Source organism: Carica papaya, chromosome 9 (genome assembly GCF_054855325.1).
Source record: "Carica papaya isolate Zhongbai chromosome 9, ASM5485532v1, whole genome shotgun sequence".
NCBI classification, from domain to species: Eukaryota; Viridiplantae; Streptophyta; class Magnoliopsida; order Brassicales; family Caricaceae; genus Carica; species Carica papaya.
Genome location: NC_142317.1, coordinates 16845269 through 16862281, shown reverse-complemented (window position 1 = coordinate 16862281; position 17013 = coordinate 16845269). Strand labels below are relative to the sequence as shown.

General features: G+C 33.1%; 1 protein-coding gene across 12 annotated transcripts in view; it reads left to right on the top strand.

Annotated features, from left to right (window-relative positions):
- Positions 1–17013, top strand: part of ATM (Serine/Threonine-kinase ATM-like protein) — a 124881-nt gene that overhangs the window by 73098 nt on the left and 34770 nt on the right. For 8 of the 12 annotated variants that reach the window (XR_015816501.1, XR_015816502.1, XR_015816503.1 and 5 more), the window contains exons 42-51: positions 6610–6679; positions 7188–7305; positions 7431–7554; positions 7658–7792; positions 11270–11386; positions 12034–12081; positions 12180–12284; positions 12397–12486; positions 15985–16299; positions 16407–16516. Coding sequence is in view for 8 of the 12 variants with exons in the window: in XM_088211796.1 (XP_088067922.1) it covers positions 6610–6679; positions 7188–7305; positions 7431–7554; positions 7658–7792; positions 11270–11386; positions 12034–12081; positions 12180–12284; positions 12397–12486; positions 15985–16299; positions 16407–16516 (1232 nt within the window). In the remaining 4 variants the exon portion in view is untranslated. The remainder of the gene's footprint in view (positions 1–6609; positions 6680–7187; positions 7306–7430; positions 7555–7657; positions 7793–11269; positions 11387–12033; positions 12082–12179; positions 12285–12396; positions 12487–15984; positions 16300–16406; positions 16517–17013) is intronic. The other 4 variants (XM_088211798.1, XM_088211797.1, XM_088211795.1 and 1 more) reach the window with 1 other exon arrangement.

The following is a 17013-nucleotide window of genomic DNA, read 5'->3' as shown; positions in this document are numbered from 1 at the left end:
ATCACATATATCAAACTTGCACACGTCCAACTTGTATACCAAGTTATTAAAGGGTTTGTTGTAAAGTCCTTAGTGAAGGTATTTACCACCTATTCATTAGAAGACACATAATATAGGCATAAGAAGGCATCGACTACTTTCTCTTTTATGAAGTATCGATTAATCTAAATGTACTTTGTTCGATCATGTTAAATTGAATTATGGACTATGCTAATTACTGCTTTATTGTCATAAAATAAGGATAGACTCTCATCTTTGAACAATTTTAATTCTTGCATTATATTTTGTAACCATAATGATTCATACCCCTTGAACTATTGCTTTATATTCTGCTTCAGCACTAGAGTAATAAATTATACTTTGCTTCTTTCTTTTCGGTGTAACCAAGTTGTCTCCTACGAGTGTACAATAATTGGTAGTTGACCTTCTATTATCTGAAAATCCAGTTCTATTGGCATTTATAAATACTTCTATCTTAATGTGACTTTTTTGGAGAAGAACAGACTTTTTCTTGGTGCAAATTTTAAGTATCGTAATATGTAAAAAACGGCATGTAAATGAGGTTCGTGAGGGTCATGCATGATTGACTCATTAGGTTCATTAGGCTAACTGCATATATTATATCAAATATGGTATGTGAGAGATAAATGAGTTTTCTAACCAATATCCGATATCTCCCTGAGATCAAAGAATTTTGAAAATTCATCAAGAGAGAATTAAAATCACATCTTTCCAAAGTTGCAAACCAAGATCATATCTTCCTAAAAAGGTATATTCATATATGGAGAAAATTAAGAGAATTCATGAAAGGATTTTAAACATTTATCACAAGATCATAGATGAATTCACTTTCTTAAGGAATTCAAAGATTTTCATTAAATTAAGAGATTTTCATTAAATTAAGAGATTTTCTTTAAATTACAATATCTTTATAAATCAATCAATCTTTCAAGAAAAGAGCAAATTAAATCTCCAACCTTTAAAAGAAGATATCTCCACAATTAATTAAGCTATTCTCCATTTAAAAAAATTTTCTCATAGGGAGATCATATTTGTCATATTTAGAAAACAATCATTTTAATTGTTAGAAGTTTCCTATTCTATTATAAATTTATTTTTTTATATAATTTTGCAATAAATTTAGGAGATTATTTTCTTTATTATTCATATGTCTTACACTATAAATAAGCCATCAATTCACAATTATATTCATTTAAGTTTGAGAAGAATAAAAATTATAAAGTTTTAGTTTTCAACTAATTTGGTTTTTGTAAACCTTCTTGTCGAGTGAGAATTGATTCAAATTATCAAAATAAGTCCTTATGAGGTTTTATCAATTTTTTTCGAATTGATTTCTAACTTATCATATTTGTGGCATTTTTTAATTAATTCGAACTATTCTAATTATTTTAGTCCATAATTTTAGGTGAGTTATTGGGTTAAGTAGGAGGATTTATTTAGGGTTTTATGATTCTGAATACTGATGTTATATGCAGGATTTTGATCACGTTAGTTGATCATAGGTTTTGCATCAATTAGCTCCGTCAAGTTTTCCAACCTTGATTTCTAGTGAGGGATTATCTGAATTAGGAAGAATTAATTTTTTTACTTCTGTCATTTTAAATTTTGTAGAAATAAGGAAAGAACAATACCTAATAACTAATTCTTGTAGGGAAAGAACATACCTTCTAATCAGCACCAGTCGAGTTGGAAATAGTAAGATTAGACCAGAAAGAAAAATATGTTATGAGCCCAGAGATGGTGATCAGAAACAGCCCGGTCCTGCGAGGAAACGGCAGTAGAAGGTGGCTTGGTTCAATGTGCGGACGGACCAAATTGGAACGGTTCGGCACGTGGACGGGCCAGATAGAGATGTCTACATGCGCGGAAGGGTTAGAACGAGCAGCAAAATGCTCCGATCGATAGATTCACAGAACACCCAACAACTACGTGAAGGCTGGATTTGAAGAGGCGTGATTTGAGTCGAATTGCGCACATCAAGGATAAAGCCATTTCGATTGGGAGTTTCTAACGGTGGCGCAACCCGATTTGGGCCGGATATGGTTTTTCCAACAGCGCGTGGGTCTCATGTACTTCTGTTGCTAGCAACGCGTGTGGTTTACACGCTTTGGGAATAGTCGCCAAAGTTGGAGGAGTAGGCCGACAATGAGGTCATGACTTCGGTTGGGTGGTGGTGAGAGTAGATCTTAATATATGAGTACCAACTTAACTTATTATATTATTTTAGGGTTTGGAAAAAATCTTGAAATTAGAAGCTTAAAACAACCTTATTTTGATTTTGATACCATAAAGATTTTTTTTAAAAAAATATAAACTTTATTTTTTAAATACTTTTTGTGTTGTTATAACTAAAGTATATATACAGAATTACTATTTACAGATAAGAAAATTAACATTATAGTAGAGATTCTGATTGATTATAATTAATTACATAATTATAGGAAAGATTATGAAAGTAATTATAAAAAAAATATCTTAATTAAAGAAGTAACAGAATATTTTAGTTAACACAATTGGTGATGTGAAAGAAATTTCAGTTTTTTTTCTTTTAGTTCTAACATAGAGAAATTGTTAGTTATACTCTCAAACTTAAATCTTTAATTTTTATCGAACATCGTTTGCTTTTGCTAACTTATGATTATAAAGCTATTTTATTATCAATATTTAGCAAACAATTATTATGACGTATGCAAGGACTATTGAAAGAATGCTTTTGTATATACTGTATCTTCGATACATTGATAATATACAAATTAATTTGGATGAATCTCAATATTCTCTATGCATTTATAGAGATTAAAAACTTGGTACAACATGTCATATGTAATAGGTATATTTTATGTGAATTCTGACCAAAATTTTGGTGGATTCAATGTCAAATTGTGACATTTACCATTGATAAACTCTTTAAGCGATTGTAAGGTGTGAATCTAATGAAACTAACTTCTAAAATGTGTAGAAGACACTAAAAAACTTTAGAATATAAGAAATTTAGGTGAAGAAGAAAAGAATAGATTTATGAAATTAGAGATTAAGGTGAAGAAATGTAGGGAGAAATAGATTCAATGAAATAGAATAACCAAAAAAGAATCGAAATAATGAATACAAAAAAGAGATAAAAGAGAATAAACTGTAAGAAAGAAATTCTTATTTTATCATCTTCTATTCTCCTTCTAGATAGTTACTACCCTTTATATAGGTATTAAGTACAACTAATAACTAAGATTTTGATTCCTATATACTTAGATCAACATAAATAACAAACTAAAATATTATAAGGCGTAAATAAACTTAAAAAACTTAAATAATTTAAAATACACAATAATATTAAGTATTACAATGAACTTTTTTTATTGAAAATTTCTTGTTCTGCATCTTTCTACCTTCATCAAAGTTCGACCTCGACTTTTGAAGTAGCAAAATATCATGATGGAATAGTGTGAACGTACTCTTTAAATTCTTCAAACAGTCGAGGCTATTGAAAATTTCCATAAGAAATTTGAAAGTCAACCAAAAACATGTCTCTTAGGATCATAAATCAATTTGGCAAATGAAGTCATCCAATGAAAACTCTTTAATGTAACCATCATGGATGTAGACCACTTTTGTTGTAGCGAAAGGTAGAATAAAGTTATTGAAAGGAGTAAGTGGCGCAATATTATTAACACGAACATAAGCAACTTTTATAGGAGCCAATATCTCTTGAGCTACAACTAGTGATTCAAAAGTAACTTCAAGTTTTTCATCTTCTAACACATAGGAAGCGTTAGTCCTACTCTTACTATCATAATTAATATTTAACTTATACAATTTTTAATGTTTGCAACAATAATTAAGATAATTTTTGTCATGGACAACATTTTCAATGTGTTGAATTGGTTAGAATTAATTGCAGTTGAATCCCAATACTCTTTGTTTATCTATAGGAGCCAAAAACTTCGTACATAATATCATAATTGGGAAGATTATACGATTAATTGTCACAACTAATTTTTTAGATTTCATGTCAAGCTAAAGTTTATCTACTATGAAAGTGACTGTAAGTGTGAATTTGACGGACATGATCTTAAAAATGGGAAGAAGATGGTTGAAAACCTTAGGATCATTTGTGAGCCGAAGGAAAATTCGTCCCATATTGACTTGAAATTGAATTTATCAAATAGGATTGTCAATTAAAAGGTGAAGAGTGAATTCTGAGTAGCAAAAGACAAAGTCCACTCATGGTTCAAGGCGCCTGAGCACCATGTGATCGATCTCTAGTAAACTATGGGGCTCAGGCTTCCAACTATTGTTTCTTTTAATTACGATTGCTATAGATAGTGATGCAGAATTCAGGATCAACAATGCAATCTAAAACTCACATAATACTCAAATAACATCAAAAACTTAAATCTTAGATAAACCCTCTTTACTTAACCTACTATAATTAAATGATAGAAGCTAAGGTAATTGAAAAAATTAAAAAAAGGCCAAAAAAATAACTTGATTAGTTGATCCAATTCCTTACTCAACAAGAAGATTGAAGAATACCTCACTTGTTGTAAATAAACTTTGTAGTTTTATTATCTTAAACTTGAATTAGTTTAACTATAAATTAAATGCCTATTTATAGAGTAGGTCATATCCATTAAAAGAAAATAAATCTACTAAATTAATTGTATAAATTGCATAAAAAATTAAATCTTGTTTTGAATGAGAAAATAATAAAAATTAAGAAGAACTTGACCAAAAAAAGCTAGATATGATCTCCCCTTGTAGAAATCTTAATTAATTTAAAAGAGTTAGGGGAAGAAAAGACGGAAATTTAGGGCCGACCATTAAAGGAGCAATATGGCCGCCCAAAGCTTTCCTTTTCTGCAGGATTTGGTACCTTAAGAGTTCCTTTTTTTCCAAGATGCCCTGCGATTTTAGGAGCCAATTTCCCCCTTTGGCTGTTTCTCCTTTAAGGGGGAAGATTTCCTGCAGAATTAAGGGAAGAAATCCCGTGGGAAATTTCCCTCACAATTTGGGGGATTCCTCCCTTATGGGAAAATTCATTTTCTTTTTCTTGCTTATTTCCTTCTTTTAGCTGGATTGATATGTAAATACCATTATGCCCTTGGGTTAATGGACTTACTTTCTTCTTCTTGTGGGCTTCTTCACTTGATCCAATCCCATCTTCCTTATTGACCCATTCTTGGATGAAAGTTGAAAGGTTTGTTGTAATCTTTTTGCTCTTTCTCTTGTAATGTGCGCATTTGGCATCGTAATACTTTTCCCAAGTGAACCAAATCCATCCAAAGTGTGCAAGTCCCCTTGAATATTCCTTGACCGCCATCATCTCCATTGTATTGGCTTTGTTGCGGGTAGAACTCTCTTGGCCACAACTTGTCTTCTCTTGGCCACCAACCTCCTCTTGGTTTTGGGCTTGGCTGCCACTTATGTTCCTTTAACCGTGCATCTCTTCATGGTCTCCATGGTTCGTGCTCACATCAAATAGTCAATAGTTGTTGCCTTGATGGACCGGGTGACAAAGTTACAGCAAGCCAGTGGTTATCTTCTTACCCAATGGCAAGTGAAACGGTTTTAGGTGACTAAACATTTGCGGTGAGGCCGATTGGACCTCTTTGAACTTGATTTCAAGGTTAGTATAGTTACCTCTTGATGGTGGCTGATGGTGAGTATAGTCACTGGGGTGCTGGGAATTTTGCTTTCTCTATTTTCTTCTGATTGGGGGGGCGGCTTGGGGAATGAAATTTCTTGTTAGGAACAAGGTTCTTTATTTTGTGGTTGCATGGAACAGTTGTTTTTTTTTCTCTTTTTCTTTTTTAAATAGTAGATATTAGGCTCTGATACTAACTACTATAGGACGAGTAGTGGTTAAGCTAATTTATCTAGCAATAGTGTAAAATAAGAAAAAATTTAGGTGAGAGACAGAAGAATAAGGATAAGCTAAAAATAGAGATTAAAATGAAGAAATATATGGAGAAATAGATTGAACGATTTAAGTTAGGTTAAGCAACAATCAAAAGAAAGAACATATGGAGACATTACAGTGAATGAAACCGTAACATGAAACTCTTATTTAATCATGGTCTACTCTGTTTGTTAGTGCCTATTAATCTTTGTATAGTTGTTAAGTAGAACTAATAAGGAAAATCGTAAAAAGAGGAAGTCTGAAATACTGTAGTGCCTGAGTAAATATAAATAACTTAAGTAACTTAAATACAAAACAGTAAGAGCAAGACCTAACTTAGTTACTGAATTATGGTCAATATTGTGTTTTAATTTTAAATATTTTTTCGTCACAATTTAGTTAGGAAACTTTTGCTTTTATTTCAAAAAATAATTTTAGGCATAGAGAGTTAGAATTTTAAATGGAAGAAGCAGAAGCTGTTTGGTTACAATTTAATATGAGAATTTGCTATGGGAAAGTCGAAGTTCTCACCATTGACATAGGATCTCATTGTTGACGAAGCACCAAAAAGCTTGTCTTTAGGCTTCCTATTGAAAGTCCATAGTCAAAGTAGATTGCTTAAAAGTAGGATTATTATTGTCATGGTAACTTTTTTTTTTGAAACATCACATCAGTATCTTCTTTTCTAATAGGTTCATTCTAAGGGCCTTAACATTGAGGTTGTGGAGAAATTCTTGTTTGATCTGCACAAGAAGTTTAAAGGTAGAGCTCTACTATATTCTTGAAGTTTACTTCTATGTCGCCTTCACATGTTACTCCCAAAAATATTTTTCAATGGTTCTTTAGTGCCCCAATTTGAATTCAGCATTTCCAGTATTGTCCGTTGCCCAATAGGAGAAGCCAGAGGAGTTATTTAACTCTATCCCTTATTTTTGCCTTTAAAATACCATGTGAGTTCCTAGACATTGAGCAATAACCCTCTCTGTTTCTCTGTCTCTCTCTCCCAGTACCCCAGTTGCCTTTAAAATGGCGTTCTTCTCCTCCCTCTTTTTATTTAAGAATAATCTTGAAGAACAAGCTGGTTTATTACTTATGTCTGAGAGTTCATTGCATTATGTATATTGAATATATAATGCTTTTATTTTGTTTTTAATTTTCTGGGGGATGTCTTATTCTCCTTGCTTGTAATTATTCTCTTCTAATCTCGTAATACTTTTTTTCTACTAAAAAATGTACATTGAATATTTAACAACTATTAAATGCTTACCAGCTGAAGATGTTTCACTGGAGAAGTCCGCTATATGGGTAACACATGATAAAGCTTTTGAAACCTGGATTTGCCAACTTGGATACTTGCTTATAAGCTACTGTGATGATGTGATTATAAGGTAGTAGCTTCATGCGTACAAATGAACATTTAGGGCATAACATTTCAGTTGTCTTCCACAAGGTTTTATTTTGCTTAACTTTCTTTTGTTAGATTGATCTGTTTTTCTTCACTTGTCTTTTCTAGATTATCTCAAGATATTGTAATGCTAAAAGCTGAAGTTGCTGAGCTTTTGTTCTCAAGTATTATTGTCAATCTAGCAGGAAGGAAGGATATGAATATCGATCTTCAGCAAGTACTTTCTTCACAGGTATGTGGATGCTTAAAATTTTCCATTTAGTTGTTGTCCGAGCCAGTACTATATGATGCATGGTTGCACTTACAAAACTTCTCAATCTTTGTTCGTCAAGCAGGTGCAAGAGCATATATTTACAGAGTCTAATACAATGGTAAAATCTATCCAAGTTTTTTTGGATGCCCTTAATGAACTTCGATCATGGCATGTCATGGAAAGATCGTCCGGGGCATTGAAGAGAGAGGGTTCTAAGGCAAGTGTAATGAAATGTCTTGGAGTTGTTTTTCTATGATGCCTTTTGAGATTTGTTTCTCATGTTATTTATCTTAGGCCTAATGGGTAAATGATAAGATGTTCTCTTTTGGAGCCCCAAAACTGATGTACAAAAAGTCAATGGACCAACTTGTCCAAGGATGACTTAGACCAATGAATAGAGGTGAAAAAATTGAAGACTAGGAAATGGATAAAGCAAGGTAGACTAGATGGTAAAAGCATTAGAGAAAAAAACATCTTTTTATTACAAGTTGTACTCATTCTTCATTTTCTACAATGTTTGATAGTTAATGCCCTTTATATTATACTTATCTAGTTTTTTCTCCACTCTTTCAATTTGCATGTCTTACGTTTCAATCTGGATCAAGGTACAAAAGCTTGGGATTGTCCTGGTTCATGATTTGGTATGCTGAACAAAGATAATTAATCATGAACAAAACCATGAATGCAGTCTTTTAGATATATATATATATATAGAGAGAGAGAGAGAGAAGACTTCAATCACAAAGGCTTGCCGCCTCTGGTTCTGGAGGTAGAGGTAGATAGAGAAGAGACATCAGTTACGGACAAGATGTTTTGGCAAAGCCTGGCTGACTCTTGTTTTGAACCTGAAGCTTTCTCAAATATCACTTAGCTTAATGAAATAAAGGAGAGCATGTTGCATTTGGCTAAAAAAAACAAGAGAGCTTGGTGTTTTTGGTGAAGAGGACAGGCAGAGAGGTTGGTGAGAGTAGGGAGAAGGACTTTCCACTTGTAAAAATTGTTTTTTGTTTTTCAAAGAACGGTGAACTAGCCATGGAAGAGGGCATTATTTTTCCCACTTATACAATATTGTTGAAAAGGTAAAGAGTCATAGTAATTGTAAAAGATGAAGCATCAGTGGCCAGCTAGAGAATACTTGTAGTTTCTGCAGATGATTTCAAGTTTCTAAAAGTTTCCTGAAACCTGCAGTACTTTATATTGATTGCAAACTATTTTACACTTGAAGGGTATTCTTAAATCTAATGTTAAATTGACTTAAAACAAGTTCTAAACTGATCTGGTAAAATAAACTCTAAACCTAGGATCAATTGACCTTATCTATTAAGCAATAAAATAACTTTTTTGATGGAAAAGAAGATTTATTGAGATAAGAGGAAAAAAGGATATAAAGGAATGAGGAAAAGATATTCTGCAGAAGTGGCAAACTATAGTGAGCAAAATTTCCGTGCACCTTGACCCAAAATGATGCCTAAAAAATCACTCTCTCCCATATCTCATGGAAAGACATACTTAAGTTAATTTTTTTTTTTTTTTTTTTGCTTTCATGCAAGCCATATTGTCTATAAACTAGCAAAGATAGCCCCTCATTACAAAGGTTCTGCTTCCTTTCTCACTCCATCAGCCTGTTTTTTTTTTCATGATGTAAAAAGTGAAAGTGCGTTAAAAAATCAAGTTACTAAGGGGGTATCGCCCATATACAAGATATTTCCAAATTAGTTAAAGTATCAATTCTATATCCAAAATCCTTCATCCTATAAATGTTATGACCTAGTAAAAGAGATCTAAAACAATGAAACCACCTGTTCTTAATTTATAGATTTCCTTTTCCACCCATTAAAATCCCGACTACTTCTCTCTTTCCAAATTACCAAAAAAATAGTCTAAGGAATTAGTTTTGCAAATTTTGTGTTTCTACATAAGCTTTCCCAAGCCCATATCTCATCCTTGACCGATGTGCAATGACCCAGGAAATCCCTAACAAACCATACACCATAGACTACAAACTATAGACCACCGGGTACTGAAGCAGTATATGGTTATAAGATTCCACTGCATTCTTGCACAAGTAGCATTTGTTCACCCGGATTCTGCCTCTTCTCATTAGCTTTTAGTCAAAATACATTTTTCACCTGGTTCCCACGCAAAAAAAGCAATTCTAGACTGTGCTTTTAGTCTTCCATACTTGCATGGCCAGGAAAAGTTCCCCCTCCCTCCCCCCCCTCCTCCTCCTCCTCCCTCTGGCCGCTTCCCCTCTAGTGGTCAAAAAGTTATACAAAGATCTCACCGTGAAGGAGCTGTTCTTATTCAGTTTCTTCTCTCGCCATCACCCTTAAATATACATCCCTAAGAGGCTTTTAATTACCAGAGTAGTGACCCACATAATACCAAAGAGAGTTAGCAATTTAGTCCAAGCTTCCAAGCAACCTCACAATAGAGAAAAAAATGAAAGTTTCTCTTGTTCTCCAAAGCAGATTATGCAAATGTTTGGAGATAGCATATGGTTTGGCATATTATACAAGTGTTGAGCCTTGATTAATGGTTGTTCATGTAAATACTTTTACCTTTGCAGGAGCTGGCTCTTCCCAAAACAAATTGGTAATATGAAACTGGCTAGGGTGTGATGTTCGATGAGATATTCTAAAAAGGACTTTACAAGTGTATGTCCTCGATGAATCGAAGGACTAAATTTTGGTACCTTGAAATGAAGAAAAATGAATTGGCTTTAGTTGAGCCAAAAGATTTTACAACTCAAGAATCTCCCTATCCAATAGATTGTGGGTGAAATAAAAATTTCAGGCCGAGTTCCCCATGTTGTTTAATATAAATTCAAAGACGAAGCATTTGTGTCTTGAAGAAAGGCTAAACAGTCGGGAAAATTGTACGACTAAAGGTTGTTTTATCACCCTGGTGTCTTCCCAAAATCTCACTCTAGAACCATGCTATCAAATATTCTTGCATCCAATCTGCTGTGGTGATATGGGGTGTGAATTTTACTAAACTGATCCAAGAAACAGCAAGAACATGCTGAAATTTAGGAACTCATCTGAAGTGTTGAAAAAATATTCTGGAAAATCTTGATGTGATCTGATATTCTGGGTGGGGTACAGTTGGGCCTTTCTGTTTCCAGTGACGTTAGCAGTCACCTCCTGGTTGTTATTGATCTAAGATGGTGCTAGCGTTGGGAACTGCGCATAGTTTAGGACATAAATCGAGCTTCTGTAATGGGTCTTATACCAATTGATGTAATGCAAGTTGGATCTGAATCCATTCTTCCTATTATGTCTCAATATATATGTAAAGAGTATGTATATGTGCATACATGTTAATATGTATTTAAAATCAGTGACAAATAATTAAAAAATACCTACTTTAGAGGCATGTCAAATGGTTTACTAAACCTTGTTCTTTATTTTCCTGTTGGAATGGACAAATAGCTTAAGCATTATAATGGCTTCTGTGAACATAAGAATCTTATCTCTCTCTTTCTACATATGTATATATATATATGTACAGATATGTATATTTGTTCATGAATAACTTGTGCATTTGAATGAAGCCATGTAAATAACTCTTTTCTTTTCTTTTCTTATTAAGTAGTGGGAATGACTATTTATCCTTTCATGATTGTCAATCCAGTAATGTTTTGATGTAGTTGTAAAAATATGTGACTTTGTTTTAAACTCTATCGCTGCAGTATGCTAAGCCTTCTAGCTACAGCTCAAGGTCCCGCTCCAGTAGTGCGAAGGTTAGGAATTCAGCAGATACATCAAGTGCGATGTCTATTTCCATGTCAACAATTTCATGGGACAAGGTGTTGTTTTTATCCATAAGTAGTGAGGAAAGGCAGATTATATTTGAAGTTCTTGTTTCTCCTTTTACACTGTCATATTTGCTTCTTCGCAGAGAGCTAAACAAAATATTTACCATGCCTTGAAAGACAGATTCTAGAGAGAGTCTGGATGTTTTTTGATCATCCCAAAAAGGCAGGAAAAGGGGCTAACTCCTTGTAATGAATCTTGGAGCATGATGCTGAACACTGTTTGTAGGCTATAGGAAGATTATTGACTTATCAGTGTACTGAGAAATAATATGTGGAAACAGGACTTATCCATTGATAAAAGTAGACAAGGAACCTCTTCCTATTGCTCCCGCTCCCATATTCATTCCTTTTTCTGCAAAAGTAGATTAAAGATAATAGATAGGAATCAGCACAATGATTTTAGTATGTGCAAAGATTTCTTAATCACAGATGATTTTGGAGCAAGGCCAAACGGAAGGTGAGATGACAAAATCCGGGCAAAAGTGTTCATAGGAATATGACTGATTTAAATCGCATATATGTGTCTAAGTCAACAGTTGTGGTTAAGAGCTCTTTTTTATCTTGAATCTGATTCCTTTTGCTGCTCATGTTCTCACCTCATTGTTTGTGTTTTCTGACTGTTTATTTCTTCTTCATAGGTTTATTGGCTTTCCATTGATTATCTAGTTGTGGCTAAATCAGCCGTTGTGAGTACAATATGACATTTATTTTTTTGTCCTTTCTTTTGTCAGACTAGAAATGATAGGTATAATCAAGTTTCTGACATCATGCTTATGTTTTATAGGTTTCTGGCTCACACTTTACCTCTGTTATGTATGTGGAGCATTGGTGTGAAGAACATTTTAATAGACTCACACTAGGAAGCCCCGATTTTTCTCACCTTGAGATGGTAACTTGTTACGGAAAATATAGCGACAAATGACTATTTCTATATGCAACTCACAAATCACTTCTTTTCGTCTTTAATTTTTTTTTGTTTCCCTTTCTTGTCTTTTGATTAGCAGTTGCCAAATCATGTCGAGATACTCATTTCAGCAATCACTAAAATCAATGAACCTGACAGTTTATATGGGATCATTCAATCAAATAAGGTTAGCCTATGTGTCTATTGCCATATTTGCAATTTCTTTGATGCAAATTTGTTAATTCATGTTTTACAATGATCTGATTTGAGTCTTGATGTTCTGTAACCCAATCCTTTTTATAGCTTCTATCCTTTTCAATATGCCTTTTATTTTGTCTTATTTTTTCAAAAAGCATGGCAAACCTGTTAGACTGTTCGTTTTCTTGGGACTGCCCCCCATATACAAGAGTATAATAAATGCTTCATTAAAGGCAAGAGCCATGAGGTCTAAAATATCTCCTCATGAGAATAAGAATGATCAATTCAAATTGTTTGAGGAGTTCTACTTAAATGGGAACATTTGTAAAAGCATGGATTTCACCTTATTACCCTAATTCATGATGAGGTAAGTCTGGGAAGGTCTCTTGTTACCTTCCAATTAGTTTAGTAACAAGTGTCTACAAAATCACCACTAAGATCCTCTCCCTTTGGCTTAGTGAAATTTTGGATTACACGATCTTGATAAACCACAGTGCCTTTGTAGGAGGTAGGTAAATCCTAGATGCCTCATTAGTTGCAAATGGGGTAGTGGAGTATACTCAAAGTTCGAAAAGGAAGGTGGTTGGTCCTTTATTTAGACTTTTTTGAGGAAACATATAATTGGGTGAACTGGAGGTGTTTTTCTATACTTTTTCATTTTATCTTTGATTTCCTCTAGTTTATCTTTATGTCTATGTTTCTTATCAAAATTCCTCTATTTTCTAAAATATTTAGGAACAAGTTCATTTAAAAACCGTACTTGCCCCCACATCAGTTGTTAGCAAAGCATAACCTTCGCAACATTCTTTGCTAAATTTAATACTTTTAGGGAAAAACGGCTAGAGAGAATTAGACTTTGTATCACATTCTTCTACTAGAAAAAAGTTCAGAAAAGAATAGTAAAAAGAAAAAAATCGGAATAACAACCCCACAAGTTGAGACTGTCAGCTACGTCATCACTAGCCACCATTGGGAGGTTGTTTACACCACCCTCTGCACCAGGTTCAAAGAGCTTCAATCAGCCTCATCAACAATCTTTAATGACTGATTTTGCCAGAATACATGAAATTCGTTGCAAGGTTGATCATGAGTGTTGAGTGAGTCTTCTACTGGAGCTCATTCCCCGAACTGACTGGAGACTGGCATGTTCACCTCTCGGGTGCTTGAGCTGTGAGTTGGACTGTAATTTTTGTCCCATTCACACAAATTTGACTACTCCAGATTTACCAGTCCAGTTTTAGGCTCTTGTTGACCTGTCTTTCGCTGTTTTCGACCATTCCTAAGAAATTTTTCCCTTCTCTATTAAATTTTAGGTCCTTTTGTCAAATTCATGCGCTATACTCACTTTTAGAGATCATGGTTAAAGACGATAGCTTTGACATGGAATTAAAAACTTTATGTTACAATTCTTCATATAATCTACCCGATTATATTTTACACTAAAACAAATCTATATTTGATACCTTGTACTAAGTTTTTTGTCCTTACGAATCCATGATAATTATTGAGATTGGATAGTTATGAATCCAATGTCTATATGTTAAAGATATTCTACATGTTAAAATTTCTCCAAATGGCTGCTGCATCAACTGTTATCTGCTAAAGATTGAGTACAAAATAAACTTGTACTTACTAGTTATGGAATTATAGTATAGTTTACAAGAACTCAAAGCTGATCTTACGAGTGGGACTAACACTTCTGCTTCATTAGAAGAAGAGAAGCTTGAAGTTCCTTTCAAGCCACCATTGGCCTTTAGAGAAGCCGTTATCCATGCTGACCATGTTGAGCAGTTTCCTCGAAATCAGCTCTTCTACCTCATGCTTTTGCTGAAGTTGTTAGTGTCCATGATGACTGCAGTAAATCGATTTCTTGAGATTATTTTATTTTGCTTCATACATTTCATGGTAAGAAATGGTGTAGAATGATAAAAATAAGAAGATGCTAGAATACTTTTGAGTTTGGTTCAAGTTCTAATTTCATAGAATAGGAAGATGAATAAAATATAAGTAGGATAGATATTTGAATAGTTCCAAGTTAATTTCGTGTTTGATTCAAGGTAGGTGTTTTTGTAATTCATCTTTGATGGGTAGAAATACACATTCATGATTGGCAAATTGGATAAATGAGTGAACCTATTTAATTATGTATCAAATAGGTAAATTATGAGTAATTTCTATGCATCAAATAATTAAGATACAGGAATTAGGTAGGAATAAAAAAGTTTGTATCAAACACAATGTTAGTATTGAAGAAATCTTTTGAATTTTTTATTTTTGTTTAGTGTCTAAAGGACCAAGAGAACTAGTTGCTACTAATATCTTAGGGGGAGATAGCTTCAAAGAAAAACCACATTGTGCATAGGCTTCAATGGAAGAAGGATGTCAGCACTAATAAAATTTTGTGATTAGATAGAGCTCAAATTCTAATGACATAAAAGCTTATCTGTTGAATTAGTTATCTAAGATTTTGAAGAGCTTAAGAGTGCTTTTGGATCATAAGAAGAAGTAAATAGCATGATTCTAATTTAGTTATCAGTGATAAGGTTAATATTTGCTTCTTTCGGTTTCTAAGTTTTTACTTTACTATTTTGCTCTTGACCAATTAATTTTGTAGCATGGATGTGTCTATAAATAAAATTTTGTAATGTTCTATCTTCTTTTTTTTCTTTGATCCTGGTACATCAAACATGGATCTCTTGTTCTACATTTTCTCCAGTATGTCAAATATGCACCAAGTATATGAGATTTTGTGCACCCGCCATAGTGTGTGTGTATGTGTATATATATATATATATATATATATAGATCTTTACAGATTTGTCTATGCTATTTGTTGCTAAAATATATAATGTCTCTTCCAGTCAATTAAGCTTGTGATTAATTTGTTATCAAACTTTATTTATTTGCTATAATACTAGGGTGAGATGTCAAGAGTATGAACACAGTTGCTTTTTTTTTATACATTTAGAAGTTAAATTCAATATAATATATGACAATTCTGTGCTTTGTCAGTACTTTAACCCCAATGAACATGTGATAAGAATGTATGTTATATTAAATAACAAAAAGAAGGTTCTTTTTTATCGAGTACATTTTTTATAATTAGTTAGGAGATTTAATTATTTCATTTTTTTATACATTTAGAAGTTAAATTCAATATAATATATGACAATTCTGTGCTTTGTCAGTACTTTAACCCCAATGAACATGTGATAAGAATGTATGTTATATTAAATAACAAAAAGAAGGTTCTTTTTTATCGAGTACATTTTTTATAATTAGTTAGGAGATTTAATTATTTCATTTTGTTCTTTAGTTTAATGAGAATTTTTTTATTGGAAAAACTGAAGATTGTTCTAAAATTAGCAAAAATTTCCATGTTTAAATTTAAACCGTAAGTGGAAAAGGATTAAATGTTTCCATCTTTTGTTTCTGAATATATTTTGATAAAATAGGAGTCTCACTGTTGTTCACTGTTGTTCACAAGTTGAGCTATCAAATAATTACCCTTGAGCATGAGGGAAATTGGAGCAAGGCTCTTGAATATTATGACTTACAAGTACGGTCAGAGACAATGGTGCAATCCAATGATGGTTCAGGAACTTTATTGCCGGAACAATCTCAAACTTCTCAGTTATCTGTTTCAACATCAGAAGATGAAACAAGGCTGGGGAAACCTTTCAAAGGGCTAATTAAATCTTTACAGAAGATTGGTTGTATGCACGTGCTGGATTTGTATTGCCAAGGGCTAACTTCGAAGAAGGGCCAGTTTCAGCATGATCTACCGTTCATAGAATTGCAGGTCTTTTTTCTCTTTTAATCTGTCAAATAATCATAACAATCTATTGCGGCTAGATTAGTAGGTGCTATTTACCAATTTCCTTGATTTTCCTTCCTAACTACTTGTAGTACGAGGCTGCTTGGCGTGTAGGAAACTGGGATTTCTCCTTACTTTATATGGATAATTCTCCATCTGCTCAACAAATTGAATATAATCATTTCAATGAAAATTTACACAGGTATGTGATTTGGTTTTAGTTTTAACTTATCTTTGGTGCTTGAATCAATGCTTTTTGTCCAACTATATTCCTCTCACAGTACCTGATGAATAGGGTATGATTAGCATTAATTTGTTCATATTTAAAAGAGATCATACCTCTTCTGAATATTTTAAACCATACTCTTGGAGACTACTTTAATCCATATAAGGTCTTCTTTTATTTGTAAATTTTTCCTTGTGTTCTTTCATTTTCAAATTTAGGGGGAATTTTCATGCATACCTCTTTCTCTAAATCTTCATGGAGGAAGACATTTTTGACATCAAATTGTTGTAAGTCCCAATTAAGGTTAGCTGCATAGGAAAGTAATATTCTAATTGTGTTTATTTTCGCGATATGTGCAAAAGTCTCCTAATAGTCAACTCTATAAGTCTAAGTAAACTTTTTAGTTACCAGTCTAGTTTTGTATCTTTCAATCGACCCGTTTGCGTTATATTTTACAGTAAACACTCATTTGT